Source organism: Phaethon aethereus (genome assembly GCF_964289735.1).
Source record: "Phaethon aethereus genome assembly, chromosome: 11".
Lineage (NCBI taxonomy): Eukaryota > Metazoa > Chordata > Aves > Phaethontiformes > Phaethontidae > Phaethon > Phaethon aethereus.
In genome coordinates, this window is record NC_138587.1 from 19299592 (window position 1) to 19324052 (window position 24461).

Genomic DNA, 24461 nt, shown 5'->3' on the forward strand with positions numbered 1-24461 from the left:
AAGAGAACAGGTTCAGTTTACTGACGTGAACGTCCGTGGCCTTTTGGTGGTTCTGAAGTCCTCTTTGTCTCGCTGCAACTAAAAGAAGGTTTCAGTGCATATAGTAGGGAATGCTATTTTATTGGTCAGTTCTCATACCAATCACTGTATACTTCTGTGACAAAGATACTAAAAGATTGCTCAGGATATTTCTAAATAAATGATTAAATTAAACGCTCCCCTCACAACACTGAAGTTCTTCCTTGATTGTATTTCTCAGCTACTATAGCTACTACCTGGTAGCTGTTGTGAATAGTTCCTTTCTGTTCTAGTTAGAAATACTTAATGTTCGGTGGCTCTAATCCTAACTATGCTTTTAAAACTTCAGACTCACTGCTGAAAGGCAAACAGTTCTTCCACAGATGCTTAAGATGACCAGTTATGAAAACAGTCAATGAGGTTTCTAAGCCGATTGTTGAAGATAACTAGCTCTCTGGCCCTCTAGTGTTTTCATGTTTTTAAAGCAATCTCTGTCTGTAAGAAAATATTTATTAAAATGGTCTGATTAGTTGCATTGGTCTTCTCAAGCAAGTATTAAATAATAATGAATTAAAAATCTAAGTGGAGAGAACTCTTTAATAAATAGCTGTTAATTAAAATTTGGCAAATCTGTGAGAGCTGATTATGTATTTCATTAGGCTGTCAGTTTCTGCTGCTTTATTTTTGTGCAAGGAGCATGTTTAAGTGGTTTTCAAGAGAGTAGTCTTTTTAAACTTTGTGTTGTTTTTTTTTAAATGTAGTTAACCCTGCACTTTCTATGGCTGACCATATTAAATGTATATGTGTTAAATAATGGAGAAGGAAAACCTGCCTGCGTAAACAGCACCTTTTCTTATTTTATTCAAGGAATTAGTGTTAAAATCTGTTAATTGTTCTATTTAAAATACATTTTTTGTCTTTATTTTCATCACTTAATTGGTAATAATGAAAAGTAAATCCACAAGCACAAATACGCATAACTGATTTCCCTTGCCTCTACTAAGAAAGAGTGGAACATCATAATGTCCTAGTTACAGTTCTGTATTGCAGCTTTTGCTTTTTGATCAGTATCTTGATTTTTGATTCCCCCACCCCGTCACTAAACCTTGCCTTGCACATTTACCAATTTATATTTGTGTTTGGAAAAACAGGACTGCAAAACTTATACAAAATTTTCCTTCTCTCAGCAAGTCCTTTGGCATACTACTCGCTTTTTACCTGTTTATATAGAAGGCAGCTGCTAAACGAAGGAGTGCTTTGAGTTGATGGATGTTGCAGTTTCTTGTATCGCTGAAGCAGTTTGTTACAGGTTTAAAATGAAAAGTTTCAGAGGAGAGAAAAAAAAAGTCCCTCCCTTAAGTTAGGGAAAAAGCCCATCTTCGGTAATCTGGGAAGTAATATCGATCACTGCAGCTGGGTTCTGTGTTACGGGATGTATATTATATTGCATCTTCTCTTTTGTACCCTATTGCCAGAAACAGTAATTGTCTGGCAGCAGGAGAGAGGTGACTAAGGATATTTTTCAGTGATCTGTCTTGGAACGAAAGCTATATGGAGGGATGTACTTCTAAACTTTCTGTGCAACGCTGTTTTGGAAGGTGATGGTAATAGCCGCGGACTTGCTCGTTAGTCAGGAAAACTAGATGATCTGTGGATTGGAGTAATTTTTAGTTCCACTCAATATTTTGCCCCTAAGGGCCTTTTTGTACCCTTAGGACTTAAGAATGTGGAAAGGAATTTGTCACTTGGGTCATAAAGGAGATGTATATGTGTTACTTGACTGAACGGGGAATGAATCACACCTTGAAATGTCCCTGGAAAAGAGCAACTCCCAAGATGCACCTGCCTGGAGACTTTCAGTATAGACAGGAAAGTTTAATGAGGTGTCATTTAACATAGTGGGCGATTTTAGTTTCAGTCTAGTGTAAATCTGTGTTTCTGCTGTTGCTGATATAATTTGGAGATTAAGTAGACTGTTTTGTGGGAAGAGATTAATGTATTTTGGCTCATTTATCTTAGAAAAGACTAGCCAAAAGACATTGTGGTTACTCTTGGGAATACCTGATCTGCAGAGCTGGATGAGAATTAACCTATGTTACTAGTTCAAGACCAGGTAAATACCAGTTGTCTGTAAATACATTTATGGTAGAAATTAGCCAAAACTTTCTAAAGACAAGAGGAATGAAGTTGAGAAACCTTGCCTTTGCAAGCAAATTGAAAAAAAAACTATCAGAGGTGTGGGTTTAGCAGTTTATTGTGTGGTTTGTATGGGAATGTAGGCGTGATCTCAGAGCAAGAAGTGATAGTATTGCAATATGGGTTTTAACTTTTGATGTTTTGATGGTTTTTCAGAGCAATTATCTCCATTTATTCATAGTTATGCCGTATTACGTATTCAGTTCAGACCATCAGGACTTCAGCGACTTGCCAATAGGGGCAAAAGTGGTTCCTTTCTGACCTTGTCCACAGCGCAGAATGGATTTTATATTTAGACTGCTTTCCTAAGGGTGGAAATCTTTAAGTGTTCAGGCTTACTGTCCTCACCTAACAATACCTCTCATCCAGTAATGAGCAACATTTTATGAGAGTTGGCGGTCTCAGGCATACATTTCCTACAGGATTAATGAAAAATGGTGGCTGGCTGGGGAAGAAAGAACTTTAACTAGAGTTCCTATGGATAGTAGTGCAGATAAGCAACTACTGACTTTCTGAAAAGAATGCATAAGGTTCTATCAGGACTCTTCCGAATACAACTTTTTTGTTTGCTTGCTGGAGAATGTGAAGGGGAAATTCTTAATGTGAGCTTGAGGGTGTTTTGTAGGCAGGAGTGCTTGGGGATAGCAAGAGATTAAAACTGTGATAGTAGTTCATTCGGTTTGTCATGGGACTGTCAGTGGAACGGGGGGAATGGGAATATCCATTGGTAGGAAAATAGGCTTGTCTTATTTCTTCAAAGAACAAGTTATTTTCTGTTCTTAATGCAGCAGGTGTCAATTACAATTAAAACCAGGGTATATAACAACATGCCTTGCATGCTCCTTGTTCTTGGAAATTCTAGGTGATTCTTTCGTGTTTCTTATTTGTATGCTTTGGGTTTAAATTAATTGTCGAATGATTTCGACAAATTCATTCCTGTAGGACAGGAAGGGAGATTCTTCAGAATTAAATTAGTGAGGAAAATTTAAACTCATTTCTCTTTTGAACAATTGAAGGCATAGGAAGTTGGTGTGTGAGTATGGGGTGATGGTGCAGGTTGTGGTTTGCAGTTGCATGTAGGAGGAAGAGAGGAAAGCTGATATTTTTATTAATCCTTCTGAAGGTAGTTTTCTTAGTTTACAGTCAATAGCATAGTTCAGCTGGACTTGAGTCTCACTGTCTTGCAAAGCTTTTCTTTTCAGTAATTCTGTACTTAAAAAGTCAGAGTCCAATATAAAGATCAGGGAAACGTGTAAGAACCAGATTTGGTTCTATTAACAGAACCAGATCTGTAAAATTCTCTACCACATATTTGGTAGCATTTAAAAGCCCACAAAAAGGGTAGAACTGGGAATGAGGAAGAGTTCTTTGTCTTCGTGGGCACAGCGACATGTAGATACACAAGCTTTTCTGATTAATATGTTAAACAATTGTTTGGAACATAGTTCTTATATGGAAGAGCTGTAAATGCCTGTTGACCTTCAACAACTAGTGTTATCGGTGGCCATACACATTTCGTAGATTTGTTCTTTTGAGAAATGGATGTGAAAACATTGACCAAAGAATGGAAGGTCTTTAGAAGATTATTCAGCTGTTAGAGAGCCTGGTGCAATGTTTCCTCCTGCTTCAGAGAAATCTCTGTTAACTTATATAGTGAATAGTTTGTGTTCTTTTCTCGGCTGGGGTATTCACTGAGGAAGAGGCTAAAGGAAGTGTACAGTGGGATCTTAGTTCAAAAGCAGTTGCAGTTGACAGCAATCTTTCCACTGATTGTTTTGAAGTTATGAATAGGCCTTAATATCGCTACATTTTACTCTTTTCTTTGTTCTGTTTCAAAACCTGTACGCTCATTGAACCTCAAGATGAAATATCTTACTCAAGTGACTGATGTTAAAATCAAACCTCAATTCTGGTTTTTGCATGTCAAAAATTAACTTTGTGATCCCTTCTGAGATCCTGAAAGCATCCCTTAAGTTTTTTTAGCTGTAATTCCTTCCTCCTAGACGTATTTTAGTGTTTGTTTAAATGACGAGTCTTTAGTCAAAACCTACCAAAGGTATTAGGAAGAGTGGTAACTGCGGGTTTGAGCAGACTAAATGCTTTCCAGTGTAGTTGTGAGGTGGTTACTTGTTACAAGGATAAGACTTGTCTCTTGCCCCGCTTTAGCATTTGACTTCATTTTCTTTTCTTGAGTCTTTCTGGATACGAAGTCTTACGAAAAGCTTATGACGAGTGGTGCCATCTAACGCTTTGTGATTAAAAGCAGGTCATTCTGCTTTCAGAGGTAAGCTGATACCCGTTACTCGCTGAAACAAAAATAAAGGTTTGTCTAGATGTTACAATGTAAGGAAGCTTATGCACTAAACGCTTTTAGTGTTGGCAGTACATCGTTGATGTAGTGGGGAATTATTTTATTTTATTTATTTTAAATATGTCTGTGAGCTACCCAGCATGCTAGAGCGTAGTTGGGTGTGCTTTGGCAGGTGGCTTACTGTTCCAGAAATCTCTTGTTTCTGTGTATTTGAACAGCAGGGGACTCTCTCTTCCCTCTGGATGTGTTTATGAATGAGATGTTTATGCCAGCTATTAATTTAGTATACCTACCCTTTCGGTCTTCTGATCTTGATAAATGAAGGCTTGCGTACGTGTTGGAGAAACCCAGAAAAACTGTTAAAGAGAAGCCAACTGAAAGCAATATATAACTTTTTGCAGGCCTGTTTGGGTATTGGGTTGCACACAGACCTTTGTCTGGGGTCTGGATCTGGGAGGACAGCAGGAGATGTTTCTAATTTCACTCATCTCTTCCTTTGTAGGGAAAAATGCCTATGGAAATGGTTGTGTAAAGTTGCTTACTTCACGTAGACACATGTTCTCATTTGTGTAAGTTTACATATATATGGCTATATTGTGCCTTCACTCTCTATCCATGTATACAAGTGAGAAAGCATCACCCAGTATGGGATAAATAATTAAAAACAAATGTATTACTGTAAAAGAAGGTTATGGAAAACTGTGGTTTGAACTTTGATGTTTCTTTGTGGTTTTTTCCCTCTCTCTAAATGCTTATGAGCTGAATGATTGGGAACTCGGTTTTTGATAAACTAAAGAGGCAGCAGTCTAGTTTCATTGCACTTAGTGAAGCAGGACCCACGTTTTTGCGAGAGCTTTTCCCTGACATCTGCTAGTACACACTGTACGGAATGGAACTGCATGCTACCTGTGCACCTGGCCTTGCATGAAGAGAGCGACAAGGTGAATCCGCTGCGTGTCTGTGTGTCTGTTTAAAGGTTCTATTGACTGGCTGTTCCTCTGGCGATGACTTGTTAGTGTGGGAAGAGCTGGCCCGGGGCACAGAAAGACCAGCTCTGTGAGCTGATGTGCTTGGGCCTGCTGTCTGCTGACCGCGCAGCTAAGCATCCGCCTGGAACAGCTTGTGCTGCTGCTCGCGGTGCTGCTGCCTCATCGCTCTGTCATGCGCACGGTAATGTGCAGCTATCCGTTCTGCCCGCTCGCTGTTTGGTTTCAGCCTTTCTGAGTACATTGGTCTGATCAGAATTATGAACAAAGTTGCTCTGCTGTGGTTTGGGGTTTCTTGGTTGTTTGTTTTTTTTTTTTCCCCCCTTTCTCCTTTTTCTCATGTAAGTATTTGGTTATTTCTGTGGTCCATGGGTTTTGCCCCAAGGAAGATTGCTTTTGAAGCACCGGTCTTGCCGAAACAGCTTCTCTTTTGTCTCTGGAGAAGTGGAGGTAGAAAATAGGTTTTTCTCTCTTAACTTTGTTCATCACAGCAAGGCCCTAAACTGCAAATTCTGATCTTTTTGTTGTTTTTTCAATTCTGGAGTGACTATGTTTGAGGTTGCTGCCACAAGACAGTAGTCTTCTTTTAACAATTAAAAAAAAAAAGTCAATTATTTCAACCTGGATGGAGGATTTAATAAGAGAAAAAGATTTTCCCAATGTTTCAGATGATGTTGATAACATTAAATAATGTATGTTTGCTTAAGTCAAGATCAGAAGAGGTAAAAATTCATTAGAACTTCAATAAAAAGCTTCTTCAATTATGTCAGGCAAATATTTCTTTTTTTTTGGTATTTTAGTAGCAAATAGTTTACAAAAAAGGTCAAACTTCTTGTGTGTGGATGAAAGGTTTCTTAGCAGTTTTGTTAGCTGTCTTCAGATGTCCACAAAAAGTTCTTGTGTCACAGACAGCATAGTCTGAAATACAGAGTTTTCAACTAAGATGCAGGAGCTGGTATACTGATAAATACACTTTTATAAGTGTGCCCTATTCTTCCCTTCCTCTTCCTCATAGGAAATGTGAAAACTGACCGTAAATGCCAAGGTAACTTTAGCACGTTACGAACTTATTTAGCAGTTAGACAGGAGGACTAGAAGTCTTACGATGTAGTCAGTGTAAAATGGGATAGAATGTAAAACGCTGTAGGACGATACCTTTGTTTTTGCATGTGTGAGCATGAATTGGTGGTGCTGTCTTGGAGCTAGCCACGTACTGGGCTGCGTTCCTCTATAACCAGGATGTTGCTGGAAGTGATCGTTTCCCCCTTTGGGGAATCGCTCTTGGGGCTGCAGCTAGAGCACCGTCATCTCACAGTACGAGGGGTGAGGTTAGGAGGTGGCTCGGAGGCTGGAGCACACGATGAGAGAGGAGGAGACCCTCTCTCGGGTCTAGGGTGATACAACCTGTAGAAGAGGAGGATAAGAAGGGGTCTAGTTTGTGGTTAGCTATTTTTAGGGAGCTACAGAGAAGACAGAGCCAGACACTTTTCAGAGTTGCACGGTGAAAGGAGAAGGGAGCGGTGGTGGCAAATTACAGTAAGGGACATTGATTTCCACAATGCATATGGTAGAGCGCTGGACCAGGTTGCCGGGAGAGGTGGTGCAGTCTCCATCCTCTAGGATATTCAAAACTTGACTGGTTTCTTATTTAATTTCCAAGTGTTCAGCAGTAAAGCGTAGCCATTTCTGGCTCACATGTGCTGTCTGTGGAACGCAGCCGTGCAGAACGGCTCCATGCTTCTCTGTGCAGAGTGTGGTATGGTCAGTGTTTTTCTCCTCTTTACAAGTTAGGTATTGGAAGGAAGGAAGAGGGTTTCAGAAACTGAAACAGCTGCCTTCTCTGCTTGAAAGGGAGAAGAAGAAACTGCTGCATTTACTTCCCGCATGGAGGGAATGATGTATGGGTGAGGGACTTCTGTACTGGCAGGGTGGAAGTTGAATGAACCAGCAGCTGAGGGAATAGATTTACGGGAAGGGGATGAGTAACTAGGATGGGTGTCTGCAAAGCTAGAAGCTCAAAATCAGTTCCTTAATACAGCTAAGGTAGTGGACAACGCTGTGGGCTTTTGGTCTGTTTCTTTGATTCTACCTCATGTCACCAGGACGTGCAAAACTATTTTAAACAGCTCATGATTTTTGAGCCTAATCTCTATTTTTATCTTGGAGGTTAGGGGAAGGATGCTAGCAATAATTCACTCTGCTAGTGAATGATCACCTTTCTTCTCAGGCATCTCGTTCTTTTTTTACATGAATATTTTCACAGTGATGGTATGACTCAGTAGAAAGAGGCGGTGTTGCTAGGCAGCAGTTTGAGCACTTTGCAGATGCCATGTGATGGCAGTAAGCTGCCTTGTAATAATCCATTGGTGGCAGTATTCCTGGCTGAGGTTCTGTGTTGCACAAAGAAAGAAGCATCTCTGACAGGAGCAGATGCTGCCTAGCAACTGCCAGTGCTCCTGGACCAGCCTGAAATACCTTCACTTAATTGTAGTGTCATTTGGGTGATATACAAAACCTTATGTGTAACAGATCGCTTTCAATGCTGAAGTATATTTTTCTTCCTCCAGATTTTGCATAAAACTTCATGAAGACCATTAATAAGGTCAAAAAATTCTTTAGCCCTCTTCTAAATCATGTCTTTTGTTTAATCCCTACTCTTCGATTGTTATGTTTGGATGGCTTTTAATCAGCTTTTGATAATCTTTTTTTTTGTGTGTGTATTACATTAGTGCCTGGCAATTCCAATCGGATTAGAGCCCTGTTCCATGTCATGTGTGCCACCAGTATGCTCTGCAAGAAGTGCCCGTTGCTGTGAAAACCTTGTGTTTTATTTGGGTAATTGGTTCTTTTTAGATGTAATTTTATATATCCTCTCCTTCATACCTAAATTCTTTGTATTGTCTTATCTTGCTTAAGCAGCAGAATGTTTTGGAAGAAAAACACCTGGGTTTTGTTCCCTGTTTTCTTTGTAAACCTACTTGCTGAATGTGGCCTGAACTTGCAAATAAATTTGCATCTCTCAAATTAATTTCTGGCAAATAATCGAAGCCTTCACCCACAAGTAATCATTTAAATACTTGGAAGGTATACTGTGAAAGTGAAAATGTTCTTCTATGTATTTGTAGAATGGAATGAAAGTGTTTTCATTTTAATTTCCTTGTGGTTCTGTTCCCTTGTCAAATATCATCAGAGTCTAACTGTGCATTCTGTGAAGCTGCCAGGTTTAATCAAGCAGTTCCACAAAAATGTAATCATATTGTCCTTTAATTTTATTATAAAAATGTGAAGGTTATTTTCCTTCATAAACTATTTTTTTATCTTTTAAATTATTAAACACAATTTTCTGTTTGCAAGAACTACTCCTTTTTGCTGGAAAAATGTAGTTCTGAGAGAGGCTCAGGCTGGAAGGTTCATGGTGGTTTGCAAAGTATTTATTCTCTGCTGCCTGTGGGCATGATTGTGCAACGCGGTTGCCTTGTAAAAATGTAAAGCTAAATCTTGACTCTGCTGCCTTTTCCTGTGTGTGGCAACTTGTATCAATGTTTTGTTTTCTTCTGCGGTTATACTGCCGTGGCTTAGAGACCTTTCTCTCTCTGCCATATGTTAAATACAAAGAATTAACATCTGCCACCCTTCTTGGAAAATAAATTATTAGGAAAAGGTCATTTAGAGGATTCTAAAACCATAAACACTGTGGAGTGGAAGGATAGAAATTGATTGCTCAAGCTTTTTATTTTAATACAGTTCCCAGAGGGCACTGGTGATGCAGGATCTGAACAATTAAAAAGTGCTTTTTATATGATGTGTGAGTGAAGCATGGAGTTCTGGGGTGATGTGGATGTTGGGTTGATGTGGTTCAAAAACATCTGTGTGGCTCTGTAGAAGAAAAAGTATAGAGAGCACTATTGCAAACATATATAAAATGAGTACTAATAAAAACTTCTACTTCGGGAAGTCGCAATCCACAGATGGCTCAAATTGGGGAAAGGTACATCCTTGCCCTATTCTAATACCCTTCCTTCACATCCTTGTTTTAGCCTCTGTTAGGGAAACAGTATTGGATTTAGGGCCATCTATTGTCTCACTTACTACAGTGACTCTTAAGTTACATTACATAGAGCCTTTATTATCATCTGGGTGTTACAGGGAAGAAAACAAAGTTCATCTTATTCAGCTGTTAAAACTAGCTTATACTGTTTGATACTAGACACTTTCAATAGATGCGTTCATATGAAGGAGCATTTTAAGGAAAGGTATGTCCTCATCATGACATTAATTTCTTAGTCTGAAGTAATTACATTATTCTCTTAAAAATCAATAATCAGAATCGATAACTAGTACTAGTTGAATATGAAATTAGAACTCTACAATCTTGCTGTGGTGTATATAAGACTATGTAAGAAATCACAGTAATTCATTATGTGGGATGAGAATTGGGGTTGGAAGAGGTCTTTATTGGGGGGAAGTGGTAAATATCAATTAGAGTATCACTTTGTTTAGGAATCTTGACCAAGTTTGGAAATAAAGTTATAAAAATTAGTCTGGAATCCAGAAAACAGCTTTTACCAGTATACTTCTCTTCATGATATTACCAATTTTCAGTGACCCACTCCAGTTCTAAATGAAAAAAGAAAAGAAAACCACTTCAGGCAAACGAAGCTTACTATCACAGTGGCAAATGAAGCAAAGAAAAACCCTTTACAGCTGTCGGCATGTGCCATATTTGTTGTAAAATTAATTTTATTGTACTTCTTTGTAAGGACTGTGAAATTTAAGAGTTTGTTATATGTGTTTACTCAAAGTAAATATGAACACCAAATTCTTAGCTACTGTGACAGAGGTGTGAGTTTAAAATACAGTTATGTGTTGTATAAAGCATAAATTACACCATCAGAAATCTTCAGAACTTTGACTTTTGTAGAACAGAATACAATTCAGTGTCTGCTCAGTGTGATTATAAATTGGTAGGGTATGGAGCTATGTGGTTTGTGTACAGGGCAACACAACTGCAGCTATGCTTCTCCTATGCATTATCCTTGCCATCCCTTCTGAAATTAGTTTGGTCGAAGATATACTTAGGGCATGATTAATGCATAACCTGAATAACTGCAAGTTGAGTGTAGTACAAAGCATTTATAAAAATTGAATGGCATACTTTAACCTGAAACACTTGTGTCTGTTCTGCTGGTGTCATCTAAAAATATTGCAAGTTACCAGAATTTTAGTAAGACTAATAATAAGAATAATGAGTTGAGAACTGCAAAAAACTGTCACAAAGGCCAAGAAGATTTGTCTTTTGAAGCCATGACTAAACAGAGATATGTTGAAAGTTTGAAAAATCGTGATTATTACAGTGGAAGGAGTTTGAGAATTTTTGGTTTTTTTGTCACGTTATGCAACTAAAAAAGACCCAGTGAAACAAACAAACAAAAGGCATGTTCACAGGTGATAATATGAAAAGTTGTGGGGTTTTTTCCCCCCAAATTAACCCATAGAGTTCACCAAATCTTGGCCTCACAAACGTCTTGCGATAAAGAAGAACAAAAATGTGTTTTAGCATATTGGATATGTTCTAGCAGCAGTGATTTTTATTGTGGAAGACAAAACGTGAGAAATAAATAATAATTTTAAAAGTTCAACTTTATGATTGGAGAAACATCATTTAGATTTGGAGGAGGAAAAGGGGACAATGTAAACATGGAAACTTCTTGAACTGATTTTCTTTCTCAGCCCTCCTTTAAATAAATACCTCTAATTTTCATTGGTCTGTCTTGGAAGGTGGGGAGGGAAAGGGCAGGAAAAGGACTCTGTTCCTTTATGAAAATAAACAAATTACTTAGGGGCTGAAGTGAGATTTTATATTGTAAATAGAACATTACGCAATGTCAAAATATTTTTGCAGGCTTTACTACAACGTGTAGAAATAGGTTGAAAAAATTAGAAAGTATATGAGAAAGCATATACCTGTGCCAGTTAATTGTGCTGCAAAGTAATTTTATGTATATGCTAAGAAAAAATGATGTTTCATGAGAATTAGTAGCTGGATGCTGCATGATCTTTATGTGGATGTATTGTACTGGGTGGTACTCTGTTATTTTCCTGTCCTTGTTTTGGGTTTTCCCACGGTTCATGTAAAAAATGTGACACTTTTCTATTACTGTGTTTATCATGCAATTGACATAATCCATTTGAAAAGAAAAATGATCTGTGGAGGCATTGCGACGCGCGTGGGACTGGGTGGGGAAGTTGGGACATAGGTAATTGAATTACAAGGAATTACATAACGAAGGTATTTCAAATTATACCACAGCAAGAATGAAAACAGCTCTGTTATTTAGGGGGGCAGCAGAAAGTAATAACGACACACGTGAAATCTAATTTAGCACTTCTCTAACTGTGAATCGTATCCTCTCTCTTTGTCGTAATAGCGTTCAGATGAGGTCACATCGACAGATAGCAAGGCACAACAGAAGCTCCGGCTGTGATTCCATAATAACAGTGTGAGAGAGATTGTAACAGTCCAGCCACATACCCATCTCACTCAGTGTCCTGCCCTTGACAGTGGCCAACAGCAGGTGTTTACGGTGTAGTAGCACAGCAAGATAAGCATATGTGACGCTTTCCCAAGACGTGCTTTCTGGGTCAGGGACTTGCTGAGCCTAAGGTGGTACGCATCCATTAACTTGCCCTATTTGCTTTTGAACGGGAGTGATTTACTTATTTTTTTAATCACCCACAGCATCTCGTGAGGAGTTTCACAGTTTATGCACCGTGTGGAAAAGTACTTTATCAAACGAAGTCCTGAACTGTTCGCTGCTGTTTTATTTGCCGCTGCTCTGCTTTTTGTACTGGAAGGGATGATTGGCAATTGTTCCCTGTTCACCTTCTCCATCCCGTTACACTCTTCTCCACCCCTTTGAGCTGTCAGTCTTGCTGGTAGAAGAGTCCTATCGTGGTTAATAGTTAATTATATAAAAGCCCTTATGCAGTCCTTGGTATCTCTTGCCTCGCTTCTTTCTACCTTTCCTTATGCTGTTCCACCCTTTTTAAGAAAGGATACCTTTTTGACAAAGGGGAAAGGGGAAAACTGGCACATGGGGGTTCATTGTGAATTTTGTACAGTACTGTAGGTAATGGTGTCTTCCTTTTTTTCCCAAAGATAGTTTTCTGCTGCAATGTGGTGGTGGTGAGGTGGGTGTTGCGTGGCAGTGGCTGAGCATTGAGTTTATGGCAAAAACTCTGAATAACATGCCAGGGTTTCATTCAGTGTGGTAATAGCAAGGGGAGCGATTGTTTTGTATGCGAGAGAAGGATTGTTCATCCCTCATGAAACACCAGGTAGATGAACTAAATGGTGTACATCTGCCGGTTCTACTTGTGGTCCATCTGCAACTGTGTATCACCCTGAACAGCTTGAATGGCTTCACAAACTTTGTCACTTTTCTAAATGACCAGCTTCTCTGGATCAGTTAGAAATACTTTAAACAGAAAAGGCTCCGATAGAGATCCCTTTAGAGCTTGCTGGTCAATCCGTCTTCACTGAGAAAACTGGATACTTCTATTTCATATCTCTTTGCTAGTTACTTATCTGTACAGGTGCCTTCCTGCTTTATCACAGTAAAACTCAGTTTTTGCAAGACCTTTTGTCAGGGGCTGCTTCAGAATAGATTTCGTAAAACCTGCTGGCTTGTATCAACTGGATCTTTGTCCATACAGCAAGCAGCTCCTTTAGATACCTGATACATGAGGAATCAGTAAGCTATGCGAGGATGCACTGACCTTATGATGTCATGTTTAGGTGTACCCTTACTGTGTTGAAGCAGTTTCTCTTGCTGCCAGTGACTTACAACGCAGCTGCTTATGCTGTGTCAGGGCATCTCCGTACGCAAGGATAACGCTTATGAATCTGTCCTCTCCTGGATCCTTGGCTTTCCAAACTTATTCCAATGCCATCTGCTCTTATATCTCCCAATTCCTTCAGACCGTCTGCTACAGCTTGAGAGCAACTGCCTATGTGAACTAGTTTGTGCTCATTAATAAATTACAGCGGTGCAGAGGGAAGGGTTTCTTTTGCTGCAGCCCCCTTTGATACAATTCAGGTACCACAGTTGAGGAACTTCTGACTTGGAGATAATTCTTGAAAGTGGCACGTGGTGCTTTTTCAAAGCATACCCTTTTGGCAGAACGTTGGGCTTAACTGCTGGCTGAAGGGTTTAATATCTGAAAATAGATGTTAAATATTTCAGCAGTCTGTCCTGGAATCCAAGCGAGCTTGTTCAGATCTGTTAACTGGTGGGTAAAAGCTTTGCTGTATGCCTGTTTTGATGATGCCTTCTGTATTCTGGTGACCAAGGGGATGACTCTTGTAAGAAATGATGGAGACTTGGTGATTGGCAGACAGTTTGTAGATGACTGTATGCTATAAAGAATTTCTCTGTGGGAAGAACAGAAATCAAGCTACAAGAGTTACCTCTGTAATGTATTTTCTCCAGAATGGTTAATTTCCCATATACGTTTGTGTTCATATTTTTCAAATAACACCACCAAGAAGAATTGTGTACCTAAAAGTGACTTCATAAAGAAGATTGTGATGTGTAATGCGTTTTTAGCTTAACAAATGAGTAACATCCATAACTTTGGAAGTAACCCTTGGAATCATGTATCAGACTATAAAATAGCCTCAAATTTCTGGAATTCTGTTATAATCGGTAGCTAGTTTTACCATTCTTTTTTATTTCAGAGGTGTTAAATTGTGTTCTTTAACAAGATATGGTTTGGTATATTGGGTCAGTTTATTTGGGTTCTTTAATTTTTCCCGACTTTTATTTAGTGTGGCCAGAAAGTCAGCTACTCTTGAGATTTGGCTTCTGTTGTTTTGAAAATATTCATATTGCTATTCACATACCCTACTGATTATTAAAGTTCTCAAACACAGGAGGGTCATGTAACTTTTTTATCGATCAAGGAATTAGATTTCATACTACTGTGTTAAGAATGAGGAACATGAGGTAGATGTTGTTTTTGTATGAGAACTTATTTTCTAATCAAGAATGATAATCCAGATTGTATCTACAGGTGATGGGATCAGTTAATTTCTGTTCTGTGGCTTTTGTTTGTTTATTCTTTTTTGACTTAAGTAGACCTAAGAAAAGAGCTTTGGCTGTTTTTTATTAATAGAGTACTCTTAATTCGAAAGAGGTGGTTATGTATTGATGCGGTAGCGTCCTTAGATCAGATTTTCTTGGTGTGACCAGTAGAATCCTTTTATAAATGGATGATTTGCATCTATAAACTTAGAGATCTATTAGAATTACTTCTTGTAAGCCTAAGTATATTAAAGTCATTATTCTTGGCCATATTTTAAAAACTTATTCTATCAGCAGTTGAAGAAAACAGTACTCTCTTTTCCTGGTACCTTTTCTTTAGCTTTCATTCCAAGCTTACTTTTTATTGTTATGTAATAGGCAACTATCTGATGACCAAAGAACTAGTAGTTGCATCAAATCCAGTTTCTTTCCTGGCTGCATCCTTTATTCAGTAGTTTTCACATAGTGAATAACTGTCATAGGAAGCCAGCTGTTGTTTGCTAATTCAAAACTTCTAATGCAGTGCTAGCATGCAGTAATGTGTTTTTCAGGCTATTACTTGTTGGACTCAGCTGAGTAAGACCAGTCAGTCGTTAATCTCTCTACAATTCAAACTACTCTCTTGTCTACAACCACTAATACCCATGTGTCCCATGACTGGTGTCTCGGTGTCGTAATAATCTTGGCACATTCAGAGATGTTGAAAATGGCCTGGAAATGGGATTTAATATTGTCATGTACGTACTATTTTTTAAATAATTATATATCTAGAATTACTCTCATAAATGAATGTATCTTGTCACTGTATTACCATTTCTCCATTTTTCTGGTGTTTTCAACAGCAGCTTTTCACCAAAGATTTTTTAAATCCTGTGTTTTTGAGACAGAGTTGAATTTTTTAGTGTTTTTGTTGATCTGAACAGAAAAGGCATGTTGTTTTAATATAGGACTGTATTTTGCAAAACAACTTAAGAATAAAAGATGTTTTTACCTTTTTGTTTTGGTAAAATTGCCTATTAGAAAAAAAATATTCTGTATTTAAAGGATACTGCTATCTAAAATACTGGAGGGGCGAGGAGAAGCCAATAGAGGTTTGATTGCGGCCTGTCAGTTAAGCGTTTGGCAATTGTCAGTGTTCCTGCACTTTGGGAGAAGCATTAAGTAGTTTTTCCTTCAGTTGAAATCCACAGTTATGATTTCTTCATGGGTGAAGAATGAATACAGAATGCTGACAAGCTTAGGGTTTTTCTTGGATTGTGTTGTCTGCATTACTCCAGTCTGGAGCCAAGTGTTGTTTCTCCTGTCTCTCATGTAAGCAAGAATTTAATTTAACCAGTGGTGACTTCTGCTGGGCCTTATGAGCTGAGAGAACAGTTTAGGTTTGATGGAATCCCTAGTTTTTTCCTGTGTAGTTAAACACTGCATTGAGTCTGTGTAAGAGCAAACATTTGATGCTGTTTGGTTCTCTTCAGATTTTTATTCAAGTTCTTTCTCATGTTACTCTTGTCTGTGTGGGTGTTTGGTGTATGTAGTTTGTTCTTTGATGCCCTTTCTCTTCACGAAATCTGTATATATTGTTGAGACTGTTTTATTTTGGTGGAAATTTTTTCTATTCATTTCTCATTACTTCTCGGAAATTCAAGGTTCAAGAAATGTACCTTGTGGTAGATGGTGCAGGTGATAGCCTTAGTTTCCCTGGTATTCTTCCCCTGGACTTCAGACTTTCTGGTTAACTGCTTTTAAGTTCTGTGCAGAGAGCATTTAAAGGATTCAGTGGCTTTGACGTAAAAACATGTGCAGGGAGGAGATGAAATGCAGCTCCATCACATGGGAACGTCTCAACCATAGCTTGAGTGTTTGCATTTAAAGGGGAGTGTTCCCTTAAATTGGAAAAAAGGACAATGCCCACTGGAGGTCACTATTTCAACTCATGGAATTCCACTTGTAGTGCTCCAGTGCCTGTGTAGGTGACATTTAGGGTGTACTCTGTGACTGAGCATGTGTTTACTTAGAACAAGGTACTTGAACGGTTGGGTTGAATCTGTGCCTGAGGGAGTTTTAAACGCTGATGAACAGGCATTACGGGACTGGGGGGCGCAGACCTTATTTGCAATTCACCCTTTGTTTCGATGTGCCATGGTTCAGGTAACTACCCAGGTCCATGCCCCTATTGTATTTTGATAAATATGGTTAAAGAATATGTCATCATACACTATGATTTTTTTTTAATTTTAAAATTGAGGTTTACGTAGTAATTTTTTGATCGTATTAATATTTTCTGAAACATTAAGATGTGTTCTTATTTTCCCTCGTTAATGCAAACTAAGGTTACCTGGAAAAATGTTTAAGATATATCATGTTAGTGCTTATGAAAAGTACAGATTCTTGCGTATTCTTTTATCTATCTATCTATCTACTTAAATATAATAAAGAATGGCAATGTAGGATTTTTGCAGTGTATTAGTTGCACAGATGGTACCTGAAATAGTTTCAACTTGGAGGAAAGTAATTCCTGCAGTTGATTCCCTATTATAATCTGTGCGGTTAGGACTGCCGTTCCATTGATGAATTGTGTAGTACGGTAAGAATTGTGAGAGAAGGAAATCTTTCTATGCAATATGAATTGAGGGTTAGTGATTAAACTGATTACAAGCCTTGCTTAATTAAAAAAATCTTTTAAAAAGCACAGCTTTTATGTCGCTGCTGAGCTTAATTTCTGATAAGGGCCGAAATAAAGATATCTGATGAGGAAAAGTTGGCTGACAGGTTTTCTGGGCAGCTATGTAATAGCTATTTTTATGTAAGGAGTGAGCTAAAGTGCTATGCTTAGAAGAAAAATTCACACAAAGATTCAACCCTCATGTGTCTCTCTTTCTGTTTTTCCCCACCCTCCAGTGATATGCAGCTTCCGAGGAGCTGTACCGCAAGGCTTGGTCCTGGAACTAGGTGAAACTGTCCAGATCCTGGAGAAATGTGAAGGTAAGCGTGATGTCTGTGAAGGAACCCCATTTTCTATATAAGAATATACAAATATCTTAATCTAGCAGATTTTAATAAGTTGCTTGGAAATCATGATGCATCAAATCAAAGCACTTGAATAAAACCTGATCTGACCCACTTCCCGTAGGAAAGGCTGAGTGCTGTTGGCACTAATCCAGTCTGATAGGGGGTCAGTGTGTTTTAAGTTAACCATCTGTCCAGAAAATCTTGAACCCTGCCCTGATTGTTGTATTGCAATTGGATCTTACAGTGAATTTTCATCATGTAAAGTATATAATCAGTATATTTTGGGGGGTTATATTTTCTCAGTGTTGTTAGGCATTTCAATTAAGTGTATCAGTGTTTATTATTTAGAAACATCTGAACACATGAAAAATATTAGAAATTAAATAGATTAGCAAATTAGCAAATCATTTGGGAGCAAAACTGCAAAAAACATAAAGAATATGGGTTTAGGGGGGATTGCTTTGCATGTATCTTCATGTGAATTTTTTTTTTTTTTTTGTACCTAAAGGAAAATATCATTGTAAATGTTATAACTATAGTTCTTTATGTGGCTGGAGATGTCTGTGTGTGAATAAATTGAATGTCCTAATCCTCTGCTTTATTCTCATGAATAGTGTGATTGAAGTTGTTGTATTTAAAAGGAGAATGCTTTTTATCCTAATGTTCGGAGTAAGCAAGTGGTGTAACACACGTCTATTGAGTAGTAGGCTGACAAGATACAGTATGAGAACATGTTTCACTATAGTCTGAGGTGGAATAATTTAACCTTAATCCTCAAATGTTAAATCAAATTCAAAACCAGATCCACACATTTGAATTCCAAATTAACATTCCACATAGCTGTAGGTTTGTTTTTGTGGTTGTTTAGACATTTTTCATCTCCAGTGTTCGTGTTGCTACACAAACCTTCTGCATGCTTGTCAGAAGACTGCTTTTCTTCTCATGCCTAGAACCGTCATTTTCTCTTGATGCTTTTTCTTGTGTTTGGGTGTTTTGTTTGTTTACCTACTCAACTCTTCATGAAGAAGTGACCTCTTATGTGCTAATTTTTCTAGGAAAGTAGTAGCTGCTTCACCTACGCTTGTAAAAAATTTTCTGTTGAATGAGAGTTTTGCAGTGCAATAGTGACGTTTAATTGATGAAGAAGCATGCTGTAAACAATATCTGTGGTATTATACCTGCAACTGATAATATTTTTTCAAGAAAACACATGTGGTGTAATGGGCTGAGCTTTACTCAAGCACTGAGTGTTGACTGTAGTCATTCTACCAGGTCTTGTGGATTAGTAAATGGTGCAAGCTCAGGAAAAATTTATTACTTTGCATAGGATAGTATAACTCTAAGGTAAAACAGTGTATAGTGCTGAAAGCAGTCATATTTTCAAACCATTTCTGGTAATCAAGGAAGCTTTCAAAACTCTGGGACATAAAAGCACGATCTCAAAGGAGCAGGCTGCTTTCAGAAAAGCAAAAGGCTAATCCAAGGTCTCCTTACAGTGTTATAACAGTTAGACTCTCTATATTTCCTTTGCCAGTAGTTTTGAGGAGGATTCCTCAAACACAATTCATGCCAGTCTTCAAATGCGGAGAAAGGAGGCAACACTCAGACAAAGTGTTTTCCTGGGTGGAAGGAGGTGTTTGTAAATACATTTTTTTTTTAAGCCCTGTATCCTGTCATTTTGGTTGAGGTGCCTTTACCATTAACTTTACATATCTAAAAAGATCTGTTAATTCTGGTAATAACATCTGGAACTCCACAATATGAAATTCAACTGAATATTCAGACGGCCTGTGCTGCAGCTCTTGCACGTGTGAATTATGCAAAAGCAGCACACTAAACGTACAAAGTAAGTTCTTGAAAGAAAACAGTAGTCGTTTAAGCATTCTTGTCTAAGTGGTTAACACGGTCCTTCGTTTGCCTTGCAAATTTAGAATGAAACATACTTTGTCATCTACTTCTGCGTTATTTGCTGGGGATTCTTTTGTCCAGACAAACTGGATAAATTAATGATAACTCATGCAAATAAGGGTCACAGCTGTGGAAGTCATCAGAAGATCCGTTGCTGTTTCAGCTTCACTTCTTAGAATAGTTGTGCATAATTCTCTACAGTAGGGACTTTGCTGTCTGGGTCAAAAGGATTCACACGCATGCAAACCTTCTAGCGACGTGAAGAATGATTTTGGAGACTCACTGAAGAAGTCATGGCTGACAAAGATTCAAATACTAGCTATACGTGCTTATTTTTAATCATAATGACTTGTTGAACAACTGTATTATTATTACAAAAGAGCAAGTGCTCCTTTGTAGTGACTGGTGTAAAAAGCAGTTGCTGCATTTAGAGCAATTGAATGAGAGAGTAGGGAATTTTCTGTATCAACTTCTCAGGTACCTCTGCAGCTAAGTTTTACATAGATTGGCAGAGTAAACCAACAAAGATATATGCATACACACACATATATATACACATGTATTTTTCTCTTTAAGGCTAATAAATATGAATATCAACTGATAACACATTTTTTAAAAATTCTTTTTTATTGTGGTTGTCTATGCATTTTTTAAAGAAAATGCAATGAAATACTATTGTCTTTGTTACTATAGATCGTGTTCATGTGCTGGAAATTGGAACTTTTGAATTTCAGTCAATTTGTGTGCCTGCCATTCTGCGTGCTTTCATTCCAGGCCACAAATGTCTAAATCACTGTTTTCTAACCCTGTCTAAATCTGACAGATGCCTCCCACTGCCCCCCCAATAACTCAATATGACAGAGTTCAAACCCATGGACTTAGTCTGCCTTCCCTCTGAAGCTACCAAAAGCTCCATTCATGTTTTCATCAAACGTGATGCTATCTGTAAAGCATGCTGTGTTATTAGGGTGGTGTTATGGTTACTGTTTGCATGAAGGACTCGGAGATCCTCAACTGGTCTCACTCAAATGGAGCAAATATTCTTCAAGATACCAGTTGTTCATATGCTTGTCTTTCACAGCTTTCCCCTCTCTCTGTTCCCCTCTCTGAGCCTTTCCACTTACTCTCTTGCCACTGAGAGGCTTGAAACAGTAAGTGGTGGTCTCTGCTTTACATGCCATCCATTCAGGAGGTGAACAGGTATGGCAATAGTATGCCACCTATAAATGCTGAAAGACAGAGTTTTCTTTTGTCAAGTAACAAAGCATGAGAGTATTCGTTGTTTGAAATACACATGTGGACTGGCGGGTTCAAAAGAACACCCTGTTTCTCAAGCCACACAGCTATCGTGCTGCCACTGGCAGTAGCTGAGAGTAACTAGTGTCATTCAGAGTAAATTTAAAAGGTCTGGTTTATCTGTTTATTTTTATTGCTATGGAGCAGTTTTCTTGAGTTTAAAAATGCTACAATTTCAGTGGCTTTATTACCTTGAGATTCTTACATATTCACCGAAGAAAAGAAACACTAGCTGATGCCTGAAGCACGAGTTAAAAGAATATTACATTACCCGTGCAAATTCTGGTATCCACACACATATTTATTTACGTGGTTTTAATGTGTGTGTATGTTAATAATAGTGTTCTTAAGCCGTGTGTGTAATACATTTAAAGTTTCCCTCTGTTATTCCAGCAGTGACAGCATGGTCGAATTAAGGCTTTCCAGTATTAGAGACACCTAAGCAGCAGATATAGCTTGCAATTATTTTTTTTTCTTAAATTCTTGAAGAATTCAATGTGCTTGAGAAGTGGTATCTTCGCCGCGCTCCCACGTTGTACCACTTCGGGCTCTCATTGCCGTGGTAGCAACGCAGGTTTCCTTCCACCTGCAGTCGAGAGCTGTCCTGTGGCTGGCTGGGCCAAATTGACTCACTCCCAGTAAGTTGAGCTTACCCTGAGAAAGATGTCTCCAGTGAGATAGCCCTTTTTCTCTTTGCCTTTTTTTCCCTTTTGATCCCTTTTCCTCTTTGCCTTTTGTGGAGTGTGCCAGTGGAACTGAAGTCTCTTAGGCCGACACGGCTGCTGCGGAAGATCTTGCCTGGCTATTCAAACCAGTCTTTGGAGCACAGGAACAGCTTCTTGATGGCCCTCTCTTTGGCTAACGCTAGGATAAAACGCATTCTCTCTCTTCTGCTGTTGTTGTGGCACCTCTCTGACTGCATTATTAGCATATTCCTGTGGCTCTGCTGGCATGAGGCTGCTCCCCGACGTGGTGTTGGCAGGCTGGGTTGGGTATTCATCTGCTGCTCGTCCTGTCCTGGCGCTGCTCGGAGCATCAAGCTCAGAACAGCGTGGTCTTGGCAGCGAGTGGTTTCGGCATCAGGAAGCTTTTGCTAAGCACGGTTACCATGCCACTTCTGGGTCACTTTGAGCACCTTTACCTTTGCGTAAAGATACTCTGCAAGCAGCTTATATGCAGACTCAAAGGTAAAAACAATTGTTTATTGGCTAGTGTATGCAAAAGATGGCTTTCCTCCAGATTTGAGGGTTACTCACAGTATTGCAAAGTATACTGATTTTTGTAGCGCAAAGATGGTTCGAGTTCTTGCAACAGATTCTACTAGAAGTGCTAGCTTTGGGACTGACATAAATACACAAATTTTCAGATTTCTGATTGTCAAGAAATTATATGTGGAATTTGTTTTTTCTTACAGTCTGTAGCTGATGCTACTTTATTCAACCTGGATACTTGAGCTTTATTTTTCTGAAAAATAGATCAATACCTTTCAATTAGGACCCTTTTGTTTTCCTGCTACTGAGTGCTCAGAAAAGATGAGCTTTTTCCATGTGACAGACCTCTTGTCGATTAAGTGGAAATCTGAAAAGGGTTATGAGGTGGCTTTTGGAAAGAATATCCTGTTTCATTCAAGGCACTTTTAAGTAAAGATCAAAAAACATCAGCTATTCTGATCACCCAGATTAAGAGATTTGAGATGTGGAGGCCTGCCACAGAGCTCCGTTTGCGATTTAACTGGGCTTGCACTCTTTCTGAGACTTGGGAGTGTGATGCATCTTTGGGAAGACTGCCTTTCAGACTTTACGTAAGAGTACGCAGGTTTCTGTAATATGGCTTCAAGCATCCCACACTGAATTTCCATAGTGCAGGTAGTTGTACGTGAAAGATATGTTATTTATGTAAGCATTTTTTTATATCTGATGTTGGTATATGCATTCCCAATCTGTTTTTCTGTCCTGCCTCTTCAGAGGCCTTTTTGAATTCTAGGGTTCAGAGGAGCTAAGCAGGAAGGTTAATACTTACAGCTGAAAAAGCCCTAGAAACATAGGGAAGGACCGGGACACATCTTGCATACACTGCTAAGTGATTCAGCTTTTATTACTGGCCTGCGAGTAACCTACAACGTGAATATCTATATAGACAATGCATTTTGAAGAAAAAGTTATGAGCAGTGGTGGTCTTAATGTGCAGGAGGAAGAGGCATAATGGGGTAATTGTCCTTTTGTTTTTCTCCAGTTTTATTGGCATGGAAGTAATCTTTGAGGGATTATTTGCTCTGTAGGGTATACAGAGGGCTGAGCTGTAGATCTGCCTGCTCTTCACTTTTCTTAACTTGTATCAAATATTGATAGATGGCATTGAAAAAAGCAGCGGTAAAGGATTGTGTTTTTTCCTGGGTTTTACATTTCGCCTTAGAAACATAATGTTCAGAGACCATGGTAGGTTTATCTGGCGTGGATCACCGTGCGGTGTGGCTGTATTGCTTCAGGTAGCCTGCCTGGTTTATCTATTACACTGTGCAGTAGAGTCCATGTAAAAGCAAAGTTGGAATAGGGCTTTAAGATACAGTGACTTGTCCAGAACATACTGGAATAGATGTGATTCATTCCATTTTCTTCTACAGTACTTGGATTAAACCTTTGTTTTGGGGATACTGAGAATGTAAAGCATGAGCTGTTCAAAATCAGATTAGGAAAGTGTATGTAATTCCTGCACTGACAGTTTCTGTTTTACTGAGGCATTATGTCTATCATACTAGAAACTTCTTTAAAACAAACAAAGGAAAAGCCTTGCACCTCCTTTCATCAAAATTTATCAAGTACTTGGCTTTGTCATGACACTTACCCAGAAATACACAGCGACGCGACATTAAGATGCAGTCCAAATGGCTGCATTCATCCCCAGCTTCTCACAAATGTTCGGTCGTAACAGCACTTTCTTCAGTTGTTACGGTGCTATGGTGTAAGCAGTAGGCTCATCCTGTGCCTGTCTTCCTGCGTGAGCAAAGAAAAAATGTTTGCTTACAGCGTCATCTGTATCCTTGGTGGTGTTTTTGCCCATTCTAGGATGTCTTCTCATTTTCTCTATTTTGCTCTATTATTTCTCTTGAAATTCATTAGACTTGTTTGGGATATATTTAATATTGTCTTTCCTATCCTGAATAGGGCGTTGCTTAGAATGGTGCTTTTAATTTTTGGTGTTCTTATAGCAAATGATGTTACATGGTATGGAAGATGCCTTCGACTGATTCAGGTCAGCAGTGCCAGCTATATCCCCTCCCAACTTCTCGCCTACCCCTAGCCTGCTTTCTGGGGGTCGCACACAGGGAAAAAGAGAAAGCCTTGATGTTGTACAAGCACTGTTCAGCGATAGCCAAAATGTTGGTCTCTTACTAGCACTGTTTTAGCCTTAAATACAAAACACGGGACACGCTGCTGTGGAGAAAGTTAATTCCCTCCCAACCAGACCCAGTACGGTGATTCATTTTTTGAAAAAGTTAAAATTATCCGTCTTCCTTTCCCTAGGTCATCTGAGAATATTCTTAGCTGTCAGGAAAGGAAATGGGGAGAGGCATTGTGTGCATGAAGCAGTCTTTCTCTGTGGAGATTGGTAGATGTTCTAGCTCTGGTCTTGCCCCTTAACTTCATCTGTGCTCAA

At 38.8% G+C, this 24461-nt stretch overlaps 1 protein-coding gene across 1 annotated transcript in view; it reads left to right on the forward strand.

Moving 5' to 3' along the window:
- The window catches only part of DOCK3 (dedicator of cytokinesis 3), a gene marked incomplete at both ends in the record, with an annotated part of 215636 nt that overhangs the window by 3033 nt on the left and 188142 nt on the right, over positions 1-24461 (forward strand). The window contains one exon of the mRNA XM_082004660.1: positions 17493-17576. Coding sequence (XP_081860786.1) covers positions 17493-17576 — 84 coding nt within the window. The remainder of the gene's footprint in view (positions 1-17492; positions 17577-24461) is intronic.